The sequence below is a fragment of the Acomys russatus genome, chromosome 21, assembly GCF_903995435.1.
Source record: "Acomys russatus chromosome 21, mAcoRus1.1, whole genome shotgun sequence".
Classification (NCBI taxonomy): domain Eukaryota; kingdom Metazoa; phylum Chordata; class Mammalia; order Rodentia; family Muridae; genus Acomys; species Acomys russatus.
This window is the reverse complement of record NC_067157.1, coordinates 42,616,556-42,640,221: the sequence shown is the minus strand read 5'-3', so window position 1 is coordinate 42,640,221 and position 23,666 is coordinate 42,616,556. Positions and strand designations below refer to the sequence as shown.

General features: G+C 41.0%; 1 protein-coding gene across 3 annotated transcripts in view; it reads right to left on the bottom strand.

Annotated features, from left to right (window-relative positions):
- Stxbp5 (syntaxin binding protein 5) overlaps window positions 1-23,666 on the bottom strand; it is a 127,859-nt gene that overhangs the window by 86,555 nt on the left and 17,638 nt on the right. For all 3 annotated transcript variants that reach the window (XM_051164257.1, XM_051164258.1, XM_051164259.1), the window contains exons 3-4: window positions 8,743-8,824; window positions 7,363-7,463 (exon numbers count right to left, since the gene is read on the bottom strand). In XM_051164257.1, coding sequence (XP_051020214.1) covers window positions 7,363-7,463; window positions 8,743-8,824 — 183 coding nt within the window. The remainder of the gene's footprint in view (window positions 1-7,362; window positions 7,464-8,742; window positions 8,825-23,666) is intronic.

Sequence of the window (23,666 nt, the reverse complement as noted above, 5' to 3'; positions counted from 1 at the left end):
CAGTCGTCCAACACTTGCTAATCATCGTTTCTTTTGCACTTTCAAATTCATCAAACGGCAACTTTTCTTTTCACAGTGAAAAGTTCTTTTAAGCCTCTGATTATTGCACCTGTTTTCTAAGATGACTTGCGTCTGTCCCAATAGCCAGTCTTCTTTGTGGATCACAGTTAGGCCCGGACTATTAGGTGCATCACTCTTGTCTTCTGAACAGAGCTGAATATCATTCTCAAACTCTTGTTTTATAGTCCTGAATTCCAGCAAATCAAATCTTCCCTCTCTAAGGCTTGTATTCTTCTCAGTTAGGTTCTTTCAAAGCAGAGATATTTATCTGGGGTGTGGTGGTACACGCCTATAATGCAGCACTTGTGAGGCAGAGGCAAGAGAATGGGGGTGGGGGTGTTTCAAGGCCAGCCGGAGCTTTCAAAAGGCACACCAAAAAAAAAAAAAAAAAAAAAAAAAGAAAAAAAGAAAAAAGAGAAAGTTTTTGACAATATCTTATAATTCTAGATTTTTAGATCAATATTGAATTACTTTTATTCTTGTTTAATATGCTCAGTAAATTAATTCAAAATCTTTGTAAGACTTGTAGAGATAATTTTTAGGTTAGCTTTTGGCCATTGGTACTTTTCCAGCCCATAGTTTTGTGATGTTCAGCTGACTGCTGAGACAACTATAAGCTTCATAAATAAGCAAAACACCCCAATATTTGGTTAATATTATAGTGGAATAGCAGTATTATGGGGTAAAGAAGCTTCGGCTGCTATGTTAGTTTATTTATGCTACTGAGAAGGTGGCGCTAGGAGAGCAGCCCCTCAGGGAGGGAAGACTTTCCACTGCTATATGAGTGAATTTTTCCAATTGCCAAACAGTTCTTTTCTTGTGTGGCTTTGATTAACCATCTACAATGAAATAAAACAGCCATATATAAATTGTAATTAAAGAATTAGAAAATGCATCTTTAGAAATGTATTTCAGTATTTATCATCTTGCAACTATTAGGGGCACTTGAAGGGAGAAAGTCCTCCTTATAACATTTCTTTCAGTAAGGAATATTTTCTTAATTTCCTGAGAATAAGTAGCAGTTATATGGAAGAGTTTCATAAACAATAAGAACTATATGATCAACTTCAGCCCAGAATAAGTAGTCTATATATTTAGCTCAAGTCTTAGTTTTGAATTTTTATATTGTTATTCACATTTCATGGGAAAAATTAGCACTGTTGAGAATAAAGCTCATTCTAATTCATAGTGATGAGTTAAAAGCAGGAGGAAGTATCTGTACCTACTTATTAATCCATGACTTCTTCCTAATTAAATGTCCTTCGAAGGAAAAATATCAAAGTGCAAGCCAAGTGGAACATATTCTGCAAGTGCCACAAAGAATATCACTTATCAGTTTCTCAATTTCTTTCAAAGCCAAGACCTTCTCCTGCACATGAATGAACTCAACGGTGCGTGACAAGATTGCCAACACCAGGGGAGAAGACCAGAGGCAATGCCAGTCTCTAGGACCGGCCCAGTAAATTATCTCAAACAGAAACTCCTTGCTCTTGCAGTTCTGGAAGCCAGAGAACAGACATGAAGATGTCAACAGGGATCTGAGGGCTCCAGAGCAGCCTTTCTTACAGCCCCTCCCCACCCCCCACCACCCCCCCACCCCTCACACCGCCCCTCTGTCTTAGCTTCTGGTACTGTCAGCTGCTCCTTATTCATCGAATTAAAGAGTCATTACTCCAACCTGCATTATCTCAAATGTCATTACATGATATTCATTCTCCCTTCCCTCCTGTGTGCGTGTGTATGCGTGTGCCTGTGTGTGTGTTGTTTTCCTCTCTTATAGGGACACCAGTCACACATTACTGCTGGCCACATCAATTTAGTTCCACTGGAAAGACCCTATTTTCTAAATAAGGTCACATTTGGGGGTTAGGACTTCAAAACTGTCTTGGGGACATAATATAATTTGTAGCAGGAGTCAGAGCAGTAAAGACCACATTGAAGTGCTCCCTAGTAGATATCGCTGCTACCAATCCCTGTCAGTGCTATGGTGCACACGACTACCGAATAAATCCTTACGGTAAAAATTATATGGCAGATTCAATCTCTAAAAGGCTCTGAACCTGGTGATGGCATAATAAACTACATTCTAATTATTGGGTGAAATAAATTATGTTTTATCTCTAAATTTTGAAAATGTTTCCTTTTCTTTTTAGTGTTCACTTCTGCCCTGCACGCTGGTTGGCTGTAAACTACTTCCTTTCATGCTAAACGAGCCTCCATTGTGACTATATTTGGAAGATGTTACTAAGAAAAAGTCATTTTAGTAGCCCCGATCCAGTATGGCTGGTGCTCACAGAAGACAGAAAAGGGCAGCCACCAGCCCAGCCAGCAGCTCCTTCTGACTGGGGAGATGTCTCGAGCACAAGAACTACAGGAAATGCAGCTGTGGTCTCAGCTGCTCAGGATAATCAGTTGACTGCTCAACCAGGTGGACAGTCCTGAGTGTTCCTTATCCAAAGTAAAAAATCATTCTGTGGAAACTGAAATACATATTTATTCACTCTGCATGACTAAATGCCATCTAATTGCGCATCAGGAAGTTCAACTTGTCTTCTTTGACCAGTACCCAGTTCCTTGTTGTGACGTCAGTTATCTGTACCGCAGTGAGGACTGAGATACATATTCTATAGTTATCCTTACAGCCAATGGGAAAATTGAGAAAAACTGTTTAATGCTTAAAAGAAATAAAACAGTAAAGACTACGAAGCTTAAAGGAAATTTTTCTTTATATTAGAAAAATATCACACAAAGCAAAAAGCCGTTTTCTCAAGTTTATAGTTAAGCAAAGACTTGCCACTCAACTATCTGTCTTATTTTTTCTTACCACAAAAGCTCAATTTATCAAAGAATACACTATGGGTTTGTACAATTCTATATGTTTAATATTAACTGTAAGCTAAAATTTTTAAGAAGCGGTAATTTTTCATGCTACAATTTACTATAATTAAAAAATTAAACTAGAGTAAAATGCATATTATAAAAATATAATTTGAATTATTACACAGAACTTCAATTATATGTATAGAAATTTCCACTAAAATATAATCTAACTATTACTAAATACAAAACGATGCAGAAAACATGCAGTTTTGGGGTAACAGCTGTTCAGAATCTTACAAAATAGAATGTTGTGCATTTTTCATATTTCTTTCTTTCCTTTTTCCTTTTCTTTTCTTTTCTTTGTTTTATTTTTATTTTTTGGTTTTTCGAGACAGGATTTCTCTTGTGTAGCCTTGGGTGTTCTGGACTTTCTTTGTAGACTAGGTTGGCCTTGAACTAAGAGATCCTTCTGCCTCTGCCTCCGTGAGTGCTGGGATTACAGGTGTGCGACACCGTGCTGGCTCAAATTTTTCTACTGCTCTTAGCTTCATAAGAAAAAATGCAAATGGCATAAAAGAGAATAGTAAGTTAGGGAAGTTAACTCAGATTCACATTGGAATGAGATCAAACTAGATTCCTGCTCCCAGAAGTGATGCCGATTGTAAAAGTAAACAGTGTGGTCATCATCATCACCCAGGTTCAGACTTCTCTTTTGCTTTGTCTATCGCTTGAGTTGGGGACAGGCACATGATAGGCTCTGGCCCTTGCAGTAAGAGTGCAGGAGGTAAGCATCCCTTCAAAGTAGGGTCTTCCTCACGGGTCAACAGCTTTAGCATGCTCTCTTCCCCTTAGCTTCAGTGACTGGCATTTTAAACACTGACTGCTCCTCAGAGATTCCGGGGTAAAGAGGGCAATAAGAAATAGCATTTCAACAAGCCCACGAAGGATCAGAGTAGCGAAATAAACTGTTGAAGCAAGTCAGGGAGATTTGAGAGGATTTGTTTCTACTGTGCAGTACAGATTATATCCTGTTTGATAAAGAATATAGATACCAAATATAAAGCACTTAAACTTAGCAAAGGCGAATAGATTCCTGCACAGGAGAGTTGGATGGAGGGGCAGGGCATTGCAGTTTGCCCCCCTTTCTCCCTCCCGAGCCAGGGAAGCTACTTTATAGAAACATTCACAGTACCACGGAAGTTTTGAATGCCAAAGCACTCGGGTTGAAGAAGCACTGGTGGAGTGGGCTGCCCCACAGCCAGCCAAGGTGAACCCTTTATCTCACCTTCCCATGTTAACAGCCAAGTGTTGAGGAAGCCCAGGCTCCTGGCCCAATGCCTCTCGCCTAGCAGCCTCCTCGTGAAGTAGCAGTAACAGAATGAGGTGAATCCATGGCAACCAGGGCCATTGCTAAACTAGGCTCTATCATCCCAACTGTTCGCAGCCATCACAGGGAATTCCCCAAGGGCTGTATTTGAGAAACATTTAGTCCCACCTTGGTCTCTTGTTTACTGCTGCCCTCATGAACACCTCAGGGGCCTGAGCTTTGAACTGGCTTACTAGCTTTCGTGCACTATGTGGATAAGCACCTTAGAGGTCTAGAATTGGGAAATCCATCAGTTCATTTGTCAGTGTTACAATATTGGCATACTACTAGGCAAGCTGTCAACCTGTGCCTTACATAGCAGTGCCCGATCAATGGGGGAGTGGGGGCGGGGGTAGGGGGTGGTAGACGGCAGACACCAGGCTTCATTTACTGAGAAAAGCCACTTTTGTGCCTGTCTCACAAAGCGATCTTTTATCTGCCAACACATTTTATAGACTGGCTTGTCATTTCCCAGCCATGTCTACCATTTCTTGGAGACTCTGTTAGTTAACTTTCATTGCTGTGACCAAAGTACCTGATAAAAACTAGTTAAGGGAGGAACGATTCATCGTGCTCACACCTTCATTGGTTAGTTCATAGTGGTAGGCCCCACGCGCTTCGGTAGAACATGACAGTTGAAGGAGCATGTAACCGAGGACTTTTCACTTGATGTAAAACAGGAAGCAGAAAGAGCAATGGTAATGGGTGATATATTAAGATTCCACACTCAGTGACGTATTTTTCACAAGGTCCCACCACCTAATTTCCACAATATTAGAAAACAGGCCCCACAGCTGTGGGGCAGCCTTCTAGGACTGGACAGGAGAGGACTCCATATCCAAACGGAAACACTGCCTGTAGAAATACTGCTCTGCAAACAAGCTCCGTACCTGGTTAGCATCAGCTCCTAACATTGGATCCCTGGATGTCTGGTTACTTCATTAAGAAGAATATTTAACAGGTATCTCATACTGAATATGCTTGTGAGCCCAAACAATGTACTTCCATGCCCAACTGCGAACATGACACTTCGCTGATAAGCGGGGCATCAGAGATATTCTCGTGGAATTCCTGCTCCTAGCAAGCTCCAGTCAAGGGTAGTTTACAGGAACTTCTACATCTCTACACGGACCAAATATCATTCTCCCTGGGGCTATAATTCAGAGTTCCTTGATTTTGATGCTTCTCAGATTTTGGACCTATGGTTCCTTGTTGTAGGTACCATCCTGTGCACTGTAGCAGGGACAGAAGAATTTCTGGCATTTACCCACTAGACGCCAACAGTGCTTTCCTTCTACCTGTAACTTTGAAAGTTGTCTCTAGACACTGCCAAATGCCTTTGAGGGGACAAAATTATCAGAGTATAATAACATGCCACTAGGTCTCTGGCTCCACTGTAGCATGGCAGTGGTGAGAGGGTAAGCACTGGGAGCAAGTGTCCACCTAATACACAGTCTGTAGCATTGATGCCGACACAGTTTCCCTGAGATCCCACTGCAGAAGTAAGGGGGTAGAAATGGACTTTTAGTTGTCTGTTTTTGTTAGTAACTTCTCTTCCACTTCTGCCCTTCTAGAAGCAAGCATGGCTGAACTGACAGAATTTATGTTTTATATTCCGAATCAAGATGTAACCAACAGCAAATAGTTACTGACCTCTTGCTCAGTCTACTCTGAATTCGCACTTAGTGTAGATTTGTCTGAGACTGGTTGCACTGTGAGATGCTGTATCTTCCGAGGCTACTTTAGCTTGCCTTGCTCTAGTGTGGAAGGCTGCTGGGGGCACAAGGGTTGAAGGCTGACTTGTATATGCAACCTGACAACTTAGCATTCATCCAAGCAGGAACATACACTAATCCCTGCACAAAAGAAGTGGCTTTATCTTTAATGTCAACTACAACTCCAACTACTACAATCACTACTATAACTACAACTACTATGCCTACAAACACAACTCCAATTACTGTAACTACTACTACAACTACAGGTCCTATTGCTACTATCACACACAGCAACAACACACACGCATCTGGAAATCTGTGGAGGTTTTATATTAATTCATATTTCATGCCAAAAGTAAGTGCCATATGAATCAAAGAAGATGCATAATAGTGAAAATGTAAGGGTTATTTAAAAGCAAATGGAGGAAAGTGTTTAATAAAACTGGGAAGAAGACCTCTTCAGTCAATACATAAAATCCACAAATCTTCCCATGAGAGATTTTTCAGACCAACTATTCTACTTCTAGAAATATACCTTTTAGATATCCTTACATATGTTCATGTATATATATATATAATCATATAGTACAGCATGACAAAGCAAAAGGAACATGAGTCTGCAAATGCTGTAAATGTTCATGTTGAAGACTCAATAAACACATTATGACTCTCCCACACAGTATGAGAGTGTGTAATTAGGAAAATGACAAGGGTGACCTAAAGCTGCGGATGGAAGATAGCCTATCGGATGTGTAGTCAAGTGGAACAAGTTATGGAATGACTGCGCAATGTCCTTTCCCATTGAAAGGAAAGAAGAAGCTACACAGAGATGCCTTCACCTGTATGTGTACACTGTAATTACTTCTAGAAAAAGAAGGAGAGAACCTCTGGTTCTTTTTGGGAAGGAAAACTCTGCTGTTAGTGTGTATCCTTTTATACTGGCATTACTTCTTACAGGCTGCAGTAAGTACATCACACACACACATCCAAAAGAATACTGAATTACATGGCAGATTAGTTAATTAACAAAGTTATATGGCAGATTAATCTCTACAAGGTGCTGACTGTGGTGATGGCATAATAAGCAATGTACTAATTATAGGGAAAAATAAATTATGTTTCATCTCTGAACTTTAAAATGCTTGCTTTCTTTTTAGTGTTCACTTCTCCCCTGCATTCTGGTTGGTTATAAACTACTTCCTTTCAGGCTAACCCAGCCTCCATCATAAGTTGAAGTCCTAGCCATCCCTGTCCCACAGCACAGAAGAATCTGACTATATTTGGAAGACGTTACCAAGATAAAGTCACTTTATTAGCCCTAGTCGAGAATATTGTTCAAAAAGCACATCGAAATGGTATAGCAAATGTTCTATCAGTAAGAAAACAGAGAATTCTTACCTTTCTCTGCAAAATTTAAGCGAATGTAGTATGGCAGGCCGTTTTTGCCGTAAGTTCCATAAGTGTAAGGTGTCATCAGCCAAGGCACTCACAAGGGCTCCCTTGAAAATAAAGCATATTTTTTTTTTATATAGGACAATTTTCAGAATCATGTTTCAAAATAAATGCCAAAATATCTTCTTAAATTTGAAAATGTTTTGTCAATAGATTATAGTTTTAAGAAATATTTGCCTCACCCAAATTCTAAGCAGCGGGTGGAGCAGAGTATGTGATCTACATATGTATGTAAATGAGTGTCTTCACTTAAGAAATTTACCGTCTTATAACACTAGGCATACTAGGATCTGGGGGATGGCTACAATAAAAGTATTAGATATCAGGTCCTAAATTATTTGATCATTAGTACAGATACTGTCTTGACTAAGAACAAAATATAAAATAAAATTACCTCCTTTTATTTATATAAGACAAATACCTATACTTAGACGATAACGGCAGAATGATGACAATAGTCAACTCTGAACAACGGAAAACCCTGACTATTAAAACATTAGAGCTTCCTGTTAGTTACAGTGTCACTCATGGGTAAGAGAGTGGCAGGAGAGCCACAGAGGTGGCTCAGTCTCGCCCAGGCCTAACAACTCAGAATTTTCAGAGCAAGGACCACTGCAAATGCATTTTCATTAAGGCCCCAGAGAAGACGGTGATCATAAGGAGTGACAATCTGTAGACTAAAGGGGTTTACTGACAGGTCCAAACTTACTAAGATGGCTTTGCCCACCGAGACATCTTACTGGGCCATCTGTCACAGGTATTTTGGACTTATTCCACAGTTTCTAAGCACTTAGGGCAGAAAGCATGTCCACAGACTATCCTCAGACGTGAGGAAAGCGTTACCTTCCCCAAGCAGTTTCCTACACAGTATACCACTATAGTCTGTGCCTCCTCTCACACTTCGCATGCTCAGAAACAAGGCCAGCTAGCAACACAACACACTTCCAAATGGAAGCTGCTTCCCTCCATTTTGAAGCACGTTGTTAAAACGCATTCTCTTACCTATAACGATTGCTGTATTTACCACCATTTCAATACATATTTTTTAATGTTGAGTAACTTTCGAAACCCTTGACATAATGGTTAAAATCCACCATCAGGTATCAAAAGTGTCTACCCACACTATTTTACTTGCAACATTATTCTGAGAAAACATATTAGGCGACTATCTGTAGTAGCACCTTAAAATGAGTTATGACTGCATGAGACTCACAAGAAATCACATTTTTATTCAGATACTTAAATATGAGTATATGCAAGCAACCGGAAAAGGCAGATGTGTTCTGATCTCAGCTCTAAGTAGGAGGGACAGACACAGGCACTAACCTCATTAATCAGGAACTGGAGTTGAATTACCGCTGCTCCACTGTCATGTTGGCAATAACATTCCACTCCTGGGCGACCAAAGCTGCCATCAGGCCCATTAAGGAGTTTTCAGCATGGGATTTTTAAAAGAAACTTTTAGGTTCTCTAACTAATTCATATTCTGACGACCTGATATTCAATCTGGGCCACATAACAAGTCTGAGATGACCGTGACTTTATTTTTATTTTTTAATAATCACAAATCTTATAAATGATAGTTTTAAAATAAATAGAAAAATTATTATTTCTAGAAAAAATATAAAGCATTAAAATTAAGAATCTGCAAAACCAGGATAATATAAGGTTAATGAATATAACTTCATTTTGACCCAAACAGTTCATTCCTTTTAAAATAATAAGAGGAAAATGGCAGTTGATCTTTATAGTACTGATTTTGGCAAATGTCATTTTGGAATAATCTTTTAACTGCCATTTTTCAATCCTACAGTGTCACTTTCAAACTGAAAACATAACCAAGCGCTAACTATATAACCGTGCTTCTCCATGCAAAACGAGTATCACGATCGAGGCTCCAGTGCTGTTGGATTTGAGTGGGGGGAGGGGCTACCACGACTTTGCACATGTAAGAGCACACATTAACTACTATTCTCTGCATGTTGGGTATTACTGTAAATTCCACGTAAGTTAGTTCATGTAATGGTCATAATCCAGTGAGAATACATTATCAACCCCGCTGAAGTTCACTAATGTGCTCCATGGCACCAGAAAGTAGCAGAACACAACTTGACTGTGGATCTTTGCTCCATGGTCACCACTGGCCTCTCCCCACTTCGTCCTTTCCTTTCTCCCAAGTGCTTTGAATGAGCCTGGGTTTTGTGCACCTTAAGTATATGTTCTTAGGTTATACCCCTAGCCCTAGTCTCTTAGATACATTGAATAAAGATCAAGATGAAACAACAACAAAACCCACATATTTCCTGACTTTTTTGTGAGGTAGTGTTGCATGCATTATACCTTCATTAACCTGAAATAAGAACACAGTCATTTCAACAGACTTGGGTAGCTAATAAATAATGAAAAAAAAAAAAAAAAAAAAAAAGACAAGGTTAAAGCATTTGACAAGTTTTAATAAACTCTGTGTGACAACTCACATTCAGAAGAAGTGACAATTTTATATTCTAATAAAACATGGCATGAAGTTCTGCTTAACGCAAAAGCAGAGGCACCACAAGTGACATTCTATTGTGTATATTTTTCTGTTCTTGCTATGCATCGACCTCAGGGCTTCACTCCACTGAGCTACCATCCCGCCAGCCACTCACTTTTGACACTAGTCAAAGACATGTTCTTTGAGCTTAGGTCTGTCACCTGGAGCTCAGACTTGTTTTTCAGGAGCAAAACACAGCCACAACTAACCAACTTTGAGACTTCCAGATCAGCCTTGCCCTGCGGAACTTTAAAGGATACTAGCAATGAAACCTGAATGTAGCACTAAAAGTCTTAGGAGATGGGTGTGGTGTTACATGCCTGTAAATCCAGCACTTAGAACGCAGAGGTAGAAGGATTTCAAGTTTGAAATCAGCTGAAGGCTTGATTTTCAAAAATCAAATGCTAAGGATATAGCTTGTTTTACAAGGTTGCCTACTTTGTATAAAACCCTGGGCTTTAACTCCCAAGAGCACATACACCAAAAAATTCTCATTATTTGTTTTTCAATCATCTTCTGTTATGTTAACTACACAGGGCAAGACAGAAAATTATAAAGAGGAGCTTTGTGAAATCATCTTAAAGTAAACAGCGTTAAAGTAGAGGCCAGCCTGGTCTACAAAATTACTCCAGGACAGCCAAGGATACACAGAGAAACCCTGTCTTGAAAAACCTAAAAAAAAAAAAAAAAAAAAAAAATTAAAACCACTTCTATTTTGTAATTCAGCCTTTAACAAGTACTATAATAATATGGATTTTGCTTTATGAGAATATAAAATATAACGGACAAAAACAGATTTAAAAATAAGCGAAACTGATCACTAGAAACACAGAATATATAAAAGCAGCTCTCCTCACTAGGTCAGTAGCTTCCTGGCCTTGAAAATTCTCTTTACTTTGCATGTCAATCAGTATTTTATCATAGAAAATACCTTTACATCCAGAAGTCAATTTTATCAAATTCAGGAAAGCTTTTATTCTTACGCCACATAGAGTGCTATGCAGAACGGCCCTACACAACCTGCTGGGCTAACCGACGGGTAGTGAAGACAGCATGTGACGTAGCAGAGTAACTCTTCCCGTCGTCTATTACACCGTAGGCACTGTGCCTTAGTACATCCTTGTCCTCAGTCTACGAAGTCAGCATTCCCCAAGCTGTGGATTTTGTCCCTCCCTCTGTGGAAGGAGCAGCAAGTGCACATGTAGCCAGCCTCAAAGGGTCCAACCTACAAAATAGCACTATGGACAGAACATGGAGTACAGAGGATTCATCCTGAGTCATTACTGTGCATTAACAAAAAGCATAAATGAACTTTAAAGAATGGATATATGGATATGGTGTGTGTGTGTGTGTGTGTGTGTGTGTGTGTGTGTGTGTGTGAGAGAGAGAGAGAGAGAGAGAGAGAGAGAGAGAGAGAGAGAGAGATCATGAAATATAGCATTGACAAACAAAATTTGGATCATGTAGCTCTGCCCCTGGTAGTACGTAAAAACTCCAACCCTACTGCAGTATAGTAAGATCAACCTGCCAAGAGAAATGTGTCCATGTGTAGATTGGTTAGCTAGTTAATTTAGGTGCCACAAGAACATCTGAGGCACAATGAGATTTAAGATTTCTACTTTCAAGTCAGTTTATATGCCAGCTCTATGGATTACTATGACCTTCAAAAAATTATTCAACTCTCAACTTCCTAATCCACAAAATGTACATAAGTCCTAAGCAGTCTAGTGTGCAGAAATGCAGTAAAAATTAGAAAGCACGGGGACTCAGCAAATAATAATCTCTATGTTACTTAATTCAACATACTTGCTACACGAGCTAAAACTGTTACTTTAGACAAAACATCACACTTAAAAAAAAAAATCCCAAGCAGAAGCTGGAGATGTGTGCTGGCTGTCTGCAATCCTGGCACTCAAACGCAGAGACAGGATCTCAGGGGTGAGGTGGCAGGCTAGACCAACTCAGTTAGGGAGCTGTGGGTCCTTGGAAGGTCTTGCCTTCATAAATAAAGTGGAGACTGATGAGGAAAGGCAGCCAACATCAAACATTGGGTGTCTAATGAAACACATGCAGCATGCACACATCCACCTAACACGCACATGTGTACACATCCACATAACACACGTATGTGTGTACATACATACATCCACATAAAACATGCACCTGTGTGCACATATCCATATAACACACAAACACACACATATGCACACACATCTACCTAACACAGGCATGTGCACACACATCCATATAACACACTCACACGCATGCACATACTCACATAACACACATATGTGCGCACATACATATGCATACACACATCCACATATGTACACGTCCACATAACACACACCCCACAGATCAGACCTAGCAAAGTACTTTACTTATTGCACTACATATCTACTTCAAATAAGCCAACTGACCTTGAACTTGAAAACTAAAAGGACCTTTTCTGAGTAATTGCCTTATCATAGTAACGTAGAACATTAGGTTATACAGAGCACAGATAATACAGAAAGAAAACAATATGCCCACCAAGAGGATAAAATCCCAGATTCACAGGTTACATTAAATATCAGTTGACTAAAGAAGCAAAATGGCACAGGAAGCTAGGCATAAACCTGACTCCTATGTCCTAATTCTATTTCTAATTTTAAGACAAATTCCCGACACACATCTAACATGACAAGCAAACATCTTTTTCTAGGGATATTTGAAAAGAGCAGGACTGGAAAAGTTAAGTAAGAATGACTGGGGACTGGGGCCGCAGACCTGTGCATTTGTGCTAAGTACACATCCGAGTACAGTACACCAGGAGTACTGGGGTCAGCTTCAGAACAGAGAGTGTCAGGGACACCCTATCCTCAAAGATTGGACTAGCGAACCCACTGCCTCAGTAGATTAAAGGAAAGAAGTCGCATGTTCAGTTCAGTAGGCGTAGGAAGGATGAAATAGCCCAGTTGCTTTCACAGTGAATCACTCAACATGGCATTAGAGGGGACTATCATCATGACAAAGGGCATCTACGCTCTCTCCCAGAGAGCATCATATATAAAAGTGAAGGACTCTACACCTCGCCAATAACATCAGGAAGTAGGATTTCCGCTGTCACCTCAATGTGGTCTAGACTGCTCTACCTAGGGGAAGGGGGATGATGATGATGATGATGACAACGATGACGATGATGATGATGACAATGATTATGGTGGTGGTGGTGGTGATGATGATAGGAAGAAGGAGGAGGAGGAGGAGAAGAAGAAGAACAACAGCAACAGCAGCAGCAGCAGCAACAGCAGCAACAGCAACAGGAGGAGGAGGAGGAGGAGGAGGAGGAGGAAGAAGTGGTGTAATATATCTAAGTAGGAAAGGAAGAATAAAATTATCCTCACTCAAGGATATAATACTATATTTGTTAAAAATTCTTAAACACACACACACACACACACACACACACACACACACACACACACTACCCAAAAGATGCTCTACCATACGACTTTGCTCAACTATGTTTATAGCAGCGTTATTAGTAATAGCCAATATGGAAACACCCTAGATGTCTCTCAACCAAAGAAGGGATAAAGAAACTGTGGTACATTTACACAATGGAATACTACTTAGCTATTAAAAACGAGGAAATCTTGAAATTTGCATGTAAATGGATGGAACTAGAAAAGATCATCCTGAGTGAAGTAACCCAGACCCAGGAAGCCACGTATGGTATACACTCACTTATAAGTGTATATTAGCCACATAATACAGGATAACCACACTACAATACACAGACCTAAAGAAGCTAACTAACAAGGAGGACCCTAGGGAGGATGCTTAATTCTCATTCAGAAGGACAAACAGAATAGACATCAGAAGCAGTTGAGGAGAAAGAACAGGACCAAAGCCTACCATAGACATCCTCCTAAAGACTCCACCCAGCAGGGGATCCAAGCAGATGCTGAGACAGACAGCCAAACTTTGGGGGTAGAGCACAGGGAGTCTTTTGGAAGAGCTAGGAATAGAAAGACCTGGAGGGGACAGGAACTCCTGTCAAGGAGACCAATGGGGTCAACAAATCTGGGCAGAGAAGGGGGTTGCTGCAGCAGAGACTGATACACCAATCAAGGACCATACATAGTGAGGACTTAGAGCCTTGCCCCACGTGTAGTAGATAGGCAGCACAGTTTCTTTGTGGGTCCCATAATACGGAGAATAGGGACTACTTTTCACATGGACTCTGGTGGCCACACGTTGATTACATCCCCCTAGCAGGGCGGCCTTGCCAGGCCACAGAGGAAGAAGATACAGGCATTACAGATGAGACGTGATAGGCTGAGGTCAGATGCTGGGGGAGGAGGGCTCCCCATTTCTGAGAACTAAAGGAGGCAGGGATGAGGGAAGGATCACAGGACTGGGAAGCAATGAGGGAGAGGCTACAATTGGGATGTAAAGTGAACACATTAAAAATAAAAGGAAAAAATTTTAAATTAAAAAATAAATAAATAAAATATCCTCCTAGAACAAAAAACTTAGTGAAACTGTGTTACTATACAGATACAATGTTGTGTGTGTGTGTGTGTGTGTATGTGTGTATTGCATTACACCAGTAATATACAAAGCTTAATTATTCTTCCCACCAGCACTGGCCACAAGAAATATGAGAGTGAAGGTAAAATTATCCCAGGGACTGGAGTGCAGCTCACTGGCAAAGCTGGTTGTCTAGCATACACAGGACCCCAGGTTCTCTGCCCATTATTCCATTTATGTCAATACTGCAAGGAATAAAATGACCACAAATGAATCAACCAAACAAAAGCAAGATGCTCCTCATGAGGACTGTAAAACCTTGCTGAAGGAAAGCCTAACAAGATCCAGAGACATCTCACAGTCATGGAACAGATGAGTTATACTGGAACAGAAGGGACACTGTCTCTACAGAAATCCAACTGCTGGCAGAAATAAAACTCTTATGTAAATGGAAGGGACCCAGGTTACGCAAAAATTCTCATCAAAATCCAGAACTGGAGCATTCAGACGTCTTGCCCTCAGACTGCTTGCAGGGTTAACACAGTAGGGCTGTGGCATATGGCTGGATGAGGAGGAGGATGGGATGAATTGAGTGACCATTATAGTCACACACAGAACAGAGTTGACACGGATGCCAGGAGACCTCAGACTAGCCCAGCAGGTGCCTAAATGTAAGAGTGGCAGTTCTGAGACCACCATGAAGACAAGAGAGCCAGTGCTGGTCAGGGTGTGGAGAAAAGAAAACCCTGGTCATTAAAGAAAACAACATGGAGGCTCCTCTGAAGCTTAAAAATAGAACTGTCACTTGATCTAATAATTATACTACTAGGTAGGGGTGTGTGTGTGTGTGTGTGTGTGTGTGTGTGTGTGCGTGCGTGCGTGCGCGCGTATGTGTATGTGTGGAAATCAAAGAAACACCTGTGTCTGTTGTAGCACTGGTGAAATAATCAAGAAACAGGAGATACATATGCACAATGGAATACGATTAAGCCATAGAAACAGTAAATCCTGTCACATGCTACATGGATGAAACTAAAGATCATGGGAAATAAGCAAAGCATAGAACTACAGAATGTCAATCATGTGATCTCATACAAATTCAGATCTGAACAGTAGTTACTTGAGGCTGGAGAGAGTAGCAGGGAGAGGAGAAGAGGGAAGGCTGATATCTAGTAGCCAAGCAGGGTCATCATGTGGCTACCGGTGTGGGTTTGCCTGCAGGTGCTCTATTCTGTTTCAGCGGGGTCAGTCAGCTAATCTCTCCCCGACTTCCCTCCCTGCTCTTTCTCCCCTACATCCCGTGTGTGTGTGTGTATGTGTGTGCGTGTGTGTGATAGAGAGAGAGAGAGAGAGAGAGAGAGAGAGAGAGAGAGAGAGAGAGAGAGAGGAGGGAAGAAGGAAGAGAGAAGAGAGAAGAGATGAGATGAGAGAGAAAAAAGTATGTGCACGTGTGTACTTTTGCCAACCCTATGACTATTTTTCTTTCTACAACCAAGTAGCATCCTGGACCAACATTTCTTTTCCTAGGTTAAGGTTAGATGTGCCTAAGAAGTCTCAGCATGCTCTAGCACAGTAGGCTGACTAGAGATAATTATGTGAATCTCATGGCACTACAAGAACTCAAGTTGTTTTCACCATTAAAAAAGGTAAGGAAGTAGATAAGAGCAATAAATGAAGAAAAATCAAAACCACACTTATCACCAGAACTGGAGATATGGCTCAGTGGTTAAGAGCAATTGCTGCTCTAGGCGAGAAGCCAAGTTCACTTCCCAGCACCCAGCCAGGTGGCTCATAAGAGTCTGTGACTCCTGCTTGAGAAGATCCAATGCCTTTTTCTGGTCTTTGTGACCATCAACACACATGAAAATAAACCTTAAAATTATTTTTAAGTATAAATGACAGAACTCAATATTGAAGATATTTGAAGAAAATATATTGAATTTGTGGTGTCTGATTTTATAGACGTATGGCTCTATAGCATTAAGTATGTTCACAAAAACCTGTCCCCCAAGATATGCGTATATCACAACACACAGTTTGGTCATTCTCAACTTTTGAGCTTAAATAGGAAGTACGTGTGTGTGACAGGAGTTGAGAAATGAACAGGAAATCAGCATGGGAAGCGTGGTGGGTGAATGCGCTTGTTTGGAAATGCAGGGATCCATGCACACGGAAGCTGGATGTGCTTGACAGAGCAAGAAATTCAGAGTTAACGGCCCTGGAACTTCTGATGGTCACAAAGGTAAGCATCAGAAACTAAGAACAATGGCATGAGTGCAGCGGAAGGAGAGAAGCAGCAAAGACTTCAGCAAGTCCACATGCACGCAGGTCCTACCAGGAGTGGATAAACCATGAAGGACAGAGAGCTAGTGAAAGCAACAATGTGGCCAGAAGAACTGACATGGCTTCCTCTCAGAAGGGCAGGACACAGCTAAGCACACACTTTCCATCAGACCCCCGCCCCCAAACTACTTACCATGTATCTACTGATTTAGTTTCTTTTCAAGGAGTTTTCATAATGCACAGTAATTGGCAGGACCACAGAGGTAGCATTACTGTTTTCCCTCATGCCGCTGCAGCCAACTGGCTTGCCCAACTACCAGCAAAAGTGACTTTAGAGCCATTGGCTGAGTCCTCAGCACAGGAAAGCCTTTCATGCAGAAGTCATGCTGTCTCCCATCCAGGGACAATGAGCAACGCACCCAGTCTTTCTTCTTCCTCCAGAACCACTAGTTTTCTTTCCAGTTCTAGCTTCTTTCCACTTCTATTTACAACTCTGAGGTTATGGGCAACCTAACCAATAAAGAGTTCTCTGTACTGAAGACCATACATTTATCTCTGCGGTTTCCTATCCTGCAGCTCTTAAGGAGTAAATATGTGGCAAATCACAGAATGATACTCCTTAACCCCTTCACCTAATTTCTCTTATTTGAGAACTTTAACAGGCAAATTATAGTCCTTATCCTCAGGTTTTAAGGTCCAGCAATGGAAACATAATACAGTAATTAGGTCCACAGACACTGTCAAAGAGAAAGAGTTCAGTGGATAATACTGCTTGAAAAGAACAAACCACCATCATTTGTACGAATCAAGACTACAGTCTTGAAATAGGACTGTGCCTACACTGGTCTTCTGCTCTGCCTCACTGAAGCTATAGCTACACTGAACCCTGCAGCTACATCCTGAGCTCCTTCTTTCAGAACTGTCTTCACTAGGGTTTCTATTGCTTTGATGAAACACCATGACCAAAATATAAGGTGAAGAGGAAAGGGTTTGCCATTATGCTTCCTCATCACGGTTCATTGTTGAAGAAAATCAGGTCAGGAACTCAAGGACAGGAACCTGGAGACAGGGGCTGATGCAGAGGCCATGGAGGGTGCTGCTTACTCGCTTGCTTGCCATGGCTTACTCAGCTTGCTTTCATAAAAAAGCCAGGACCTCTTGCCCAGGAATGGCACCATCCACAATGAGCTGGGCCTTCCCCCATCAATTGCTAGTTAAGAAAATGCCCTACAGGCTTGCCTACAACCCAGTCTTAGGGAGGCATTTTCACTGAGGTTCCCACTCTCAGATGACTTCAGCTGTGTCAAGTTGGCATAAAAGTAGGCAGCATATGAACTGTCGTAACTTCTGTTTGAAACAATCCTGGCCGATGGGCTTGAGAGCCATTGGCCAGTCCAGTCCCAGGAAGATGACAAGCTCCTCTCTTTACCCCAGAGATGAAAAGAATAGCACACAGTAGATAGTCAGTAAATATTTATGAGCAAATGAGCTTTTTCAAAATAAGAAGCATGTTTATGGCCAAGCGCATCTTGTTTGCTCGAATATTAGCTCACTTTTCAGATAAACAAAAAGTATAGAAAGGTATAAAGATAGTCTACTCGTGCATTTATTATCAGACTGGGCTAGGATATAATACAGCTATTAAATTTTCATGAATCAACATTTTTAGCCCATTCACTTTACCTTCTGTCTTGGTTTCCTTCCCTGTTACTGTGATAAAATAACCTGACAAATAATTTGAGGGAGGAAGGATGTGGCTCACATTTGCAAGTTCTAGCCCATCCCTGCAGCAAAGCCAGGGTGGCAGGTACTTGAAGCAGCTGCTTACATTATTCAGCTAAGAGCAGAGAGAGAGCTGCATGAGGGTATACACGCTAGTGTTCGGACTGCTTCCCCAATCTTGTGAAACCCAGGACACCCTGCTAGAGAATATTGCCCCCAACAGGAGGCAGGGGCTTTCATCTCAATTAACATAATCAAGATATTCCCTACAGGCCAACTTATACAACCCTCATTGAAACTCCCATTCTGGATCATTTTAAACTGCATCAAGCTGACAATTAAAAGTAGTTACCAAACCTTCCAACCATTTCTTGGGTGACTTTTGCTGCTTATTCTAGTTTCTGGGATTTAAATTGTACTGTCAGCAAGGTGGAGTAAAAAAGTAGTGAAAAGCCGGGAAGGCATTCACAGCTGTTGGGCAAGTTTTCACTGTGACAGAGCTCCTGTGCGTTAGGAAGAGGCCTGACTAGTAACTGGTAACCACCATCTCAGACAGACTGATTTAAGAGCAAGATTGGTATCCTGGTAGCAAATTGTTAATGATGTAAAGATTATAACATCTCTGAGTACTTGTTCGCCAGTGACTGTGATTAAGAAAAAAGCAAGGGAAACGGCATTATTGTGAGCTTGAGAGCAGTAAAAATGAACACTGAACACTAGACCAGAAGGTCAAAGTACCCTGAAACAGAGCAAAATTTAAAAAACAAAAAACAAAATATATTTATGAAAAATACAAAGTTTCAAATGACAAGTTTGAAAATGAATATGATACTGATTATATTTCCCCAAATTCTCACTTATCCAACAAAATTCCCTACAGTATATATTTTGTCACATAATTTAACCTGAAAGTATCTTTTGAGCAGACATTTCTTTCCAAAGGAAAAAAAAAAAAAAGGATTTTCAGGGCAACCTGCTGCTTCCTGCCCTTGTAGAACACATAAATACCACATGATCTTTATTTGTAAGAAGCACTGCATATGTCCCAGGATGGTGGCTCACGACTATAATTCTAGCACTGGAGAGACTGAGGCAGGAGAGTCAGTTCAGTGTCAGGCGAGCTACACAGCAAGCTCAGGACCAGGTTTATCAAAATCCTGTCTCAGAGAACTACCACTGAGCACAACTGTAATTGCCCACGGAACTGTAGTTACCTTAATTATGCAACTGTATATAGCCGTGTTCCCTTGCCGTTGGGGCTGACAACTCCACATTCTAGAAGCTCTTCAGGTGCTGCGCTCTGTCATCTTAGGGCTGCAGCAATAAGCATCAGTGAGAGCTGGTTTTAATAGCAGAAATCTTACAGATTTTACATCATGTGATTACTCCTTCAATAACTAAGTTGAAGCACCACCGCACTGTGGTGCACACATACTGACTGAAGTCTCTGAGAAGAGGATGAACTCTAGAATTGGTCCAGTATTCTCATTTTATTTTGTGTAAACACCAAGAACCTATCTGAGCTTTGTTGTTGTTGTTTTAACTGCAACTCCATATTGCTATGAAAGATAAATGAGAACTAACATGTAAAATGGGACATGGCATAGTACATGTATTTTACTAAAGATAATAAAAACTGTTTTAAAAAATGTGATGTTTCAAGGCAGCTGTGGTGACAAATGGCTGCAATGCCAGCACCCTTAGGCCTCTTCTACGCAATTAAGTACCAGGCCAGCAAGTACTATAGAGTAACACCCTGAATAAACAAACAAACAAATAAAATATATTAAATAATAAGACTAACATTTCTACAAGTAGCAGGTTGGGAGGTGCAGGGAGCAGGACATATGACAACACAGATGGGGATGCAAACTGATGACAGCAGCCTGCCTATGCTGGAGTGCTGTGTCTTATGAAAGCACACCGGCATTTGGATGATCATGATCGCCTGCAAATTCTGGGCTGTAAATTCTTATCTACTGCTCGCTTGCATGTCCACGAAGAAAGTACCAGAAAGAGCAAACAGCACAGCTCAAACCCAGAATGTCAGTTTCTACCCAGCAGGGTTTGTGCTGCAGACAAAGGCACAATGGCACAGTGCCTCTTCACTCACCCAGGCTTGAGTACTTTAGAATGACGCCCTCTCTAAGCAGACAGTAATGAATATAGCTCTTATCTACCATCCGCCTCACTAAGAGTACTGCTGTCCATATGGCCAAGCATTTAATCCAGTATTTCTCAGTTCTCATTCAGAATCACAAGCAGCCACGGAGATTAAAAAATAATAATAAGACAACAAAAAGCCAAACCCTGCAGCTGTCATGCTCCATGCCAGACTAAGGGAATCAGAATCTCAAGAGAAGAAAAGCAAACATATGCTTGGACCCAGGGTTGCTGTCGTCTGTATAGGATTATAATGTATAATACTGTCTTTAAATAAGTTATATAAATATGAGAGACATCAATTCCTAAATATTATCTGCTAACAATCTCTTCATAGTTATTATTCCCAAGACCGTTAATAATTCCCCACTCCTATGTGCCTCCTTCCAATTGCCTAACAAAATTATGCTACAAACAATGGTGTTAGAAGCTGGGCGCAGTGGTGAACTCCTTTAATCCTTGACTTGGGAAGGAGGAAGGGAGCAGAGAAAGGCCGATTTCTATGAGTTCAAGGCCAGGCTGTTCAAAAGAACAAATTATAGGACAGCCAGGGAAGACACAGAGAAACTCTGTCTGGAAAAATCAAAAAGAAAAGAAAAACAATGGCGTAAGCATCTAGGAGAGGGGAATTGGATGTGGGGGTGGGGGGAGAGACAGGAAGATACAAGTGAGGGGATAACAATCAGGAAGTAATCTGAATAAATTATTTTCTTAAAAAGAAGTCTATGAAATGACGGTTTATAAATTATTTCATTTTCTGTATGAATGCATTTCCCATGGAAATGTCTTTTTCAAGTAACAGTTAACACTTGTGCAGTTTTAAACTATATTTAATAGTTTCATTTACTTGGCAAATATAAGTTTCAAAACCTCTTTTTGAAGGTTTACTTTTTTTCCCACCTATTAAGCCGTATTATAGAAGCACCATTTCTGGTCCAGAACATAAGCTCTAGGAGCCATCACTGTTAACAGGAAGCAAAAAGCTAAACAAACCAGCCAGTAAACAATTCTTAGATCTGTTAGAGAAGTGAGCTCACAAGGCAAACTACTGTACCCATTTGGACAGACAGGTGACTAGAGAGAATCAGGCTTCAGGAAGCTGCAGAAGTGAGGAACTGAGAAGTGCCTTGGGTGCGCTGCTGGAGGTCCAGAGAGGACAAGTTTGAAAGTCAGAACCCTGGAGTAGAGGAGAGGAGGGGACAGGAGGGGAGGGGAGGGGAGGGGAGGGGAGGGGAGGGGAGGGGAGGAGAGGGGAGGGGAGGAGAGGAGAGGAGAGGGGAGGGACACAACACTGCCACGGATTTTACAGTTCAAAGTTGAAAAGGTTCTCAAAATAAATATGGTAGGAAAAATCTGCTTCTGCTCTCAACACACAGAAGAGGCAGCGAAATGGTATTTCTGTCAGAGCAGTCAGTTCTCAAATTGTCTTTCTAAGGAACAGTTCTACAAAGGCCCTCCATGCTGAGGTGTTGACAGAGTCAGCAAACACACAGGAAGGAAAACATCAATTTCAATGGGCTGAAGCCTTCAGAGCAGAGGAAGGGAAATACTTGAAGGGCAGCACAGGAAAGCCCCAACCCATGGGGCAGGTGGGGACCGGAGGAGGGACAGAGACACTGTGACAAATGAAATGTAAGCCAAGCAGTACGACAACTGGGACGTCCCATCAATAAGTTGCCTCCACAGTACAGTAATTCTCTGTACTCAGGACATCAAATCTAGATAGCAAGAAAAATAAACCCAAGCCATTTTGAAAGGTAAAAAACCATCTCAAAGAAACAAAGCAAGCATGAAAACTCAAAATACGAGGGGTGTTGGGATTAAACCAGCCACTGAAGACCAAGGTGAAAGCTGTTACAATATAACTTTGTCTGAGTCCAGATGACACAGTCCTAGACAGAATCAAAAGTGAACCAGAATCCATACTGCAAACTCAAGAAAAGCAGCAGTGAAGAGTGTAACTGCTAAGGGAGAGGGGAAAGGAGCATAAAGGATCCATGTACACAAGATAGTGACCAAAACAGTGACAGAAACGTCACTCATGACCTAAGTGGTGGCCAAGATAGCAGTAAGGAAAAGAACCCTAATATAAGTAGCTTCACACAAGCCTTCTTAAGACTGGAAAACAAAGAGAAAAGACAAAAACAAAAACAATTCCATACCACTACCTCCACACACACTGCCCCCAAAAACAACCTAAATGTTACAGAACAAAAAAATATCAACAAATTGAGGGGCAACTACAAAATAAAACCTTTCACTCAAGTGAAAAGAGAAAAACAGAATATTTGGAGAAAAAAAAACCTTAGAATTTCATGTAATTAATGTCAGACACCAAACTACAGATCCAAAAAAATACTAAGCAGAATAAAATACAAACTAAAAGAAATCCTTTATTTTGAGTAGGGGCAGGAAACATTAAGCCTGTGATCCCAGAACTCTTACTACACAGTAAAGCCTTATATAGAAATGAAACTAATGAAGTCGAACCAAAGCCCTCTTACATCTGTATGTTCAATTACAGAAAATTGAAGGTGAACAACAAAAAAAAAAAAGTTATTTAGAATGAGGGTTAAAAACTGCATCCTTTAATCCCAGCACTTGGGAAGCAGAGGCAGGTGGATTGATGTGAGTTCGAAGCCAGCCTAGTCTACAAAGCGTTTCCAGGACAGCCAAGGCTACATAGAGAAACCCTGTCTTGAACAAAACAAAATAAAACAAAACAAAACTAAAAACAAAAAAACAACAAAAACAAAAACAAAAAAAATACACCTCACTTTTCAGAGAACATTGCAAAAAGAGAAAGAGTAGTGAAATACCTACAGTGTGCGGGAGGAGAGACAAGTGCCAAAACCCACTAAACTTTGCTTAGGAGACGTTATAAAGACTTGGGGCAGGCAGATCCCCGTGAGTTCAAGGTCAGCCTGGTCTACAAAGTGAGCCCAAGGCTAACACTGAGAGACTCTGCCTTGGCGGGGGGTGGGGGGGGCGGGGAAAGACTTGGTATTTAGTCTTGAAAGAAAAGTTAAGT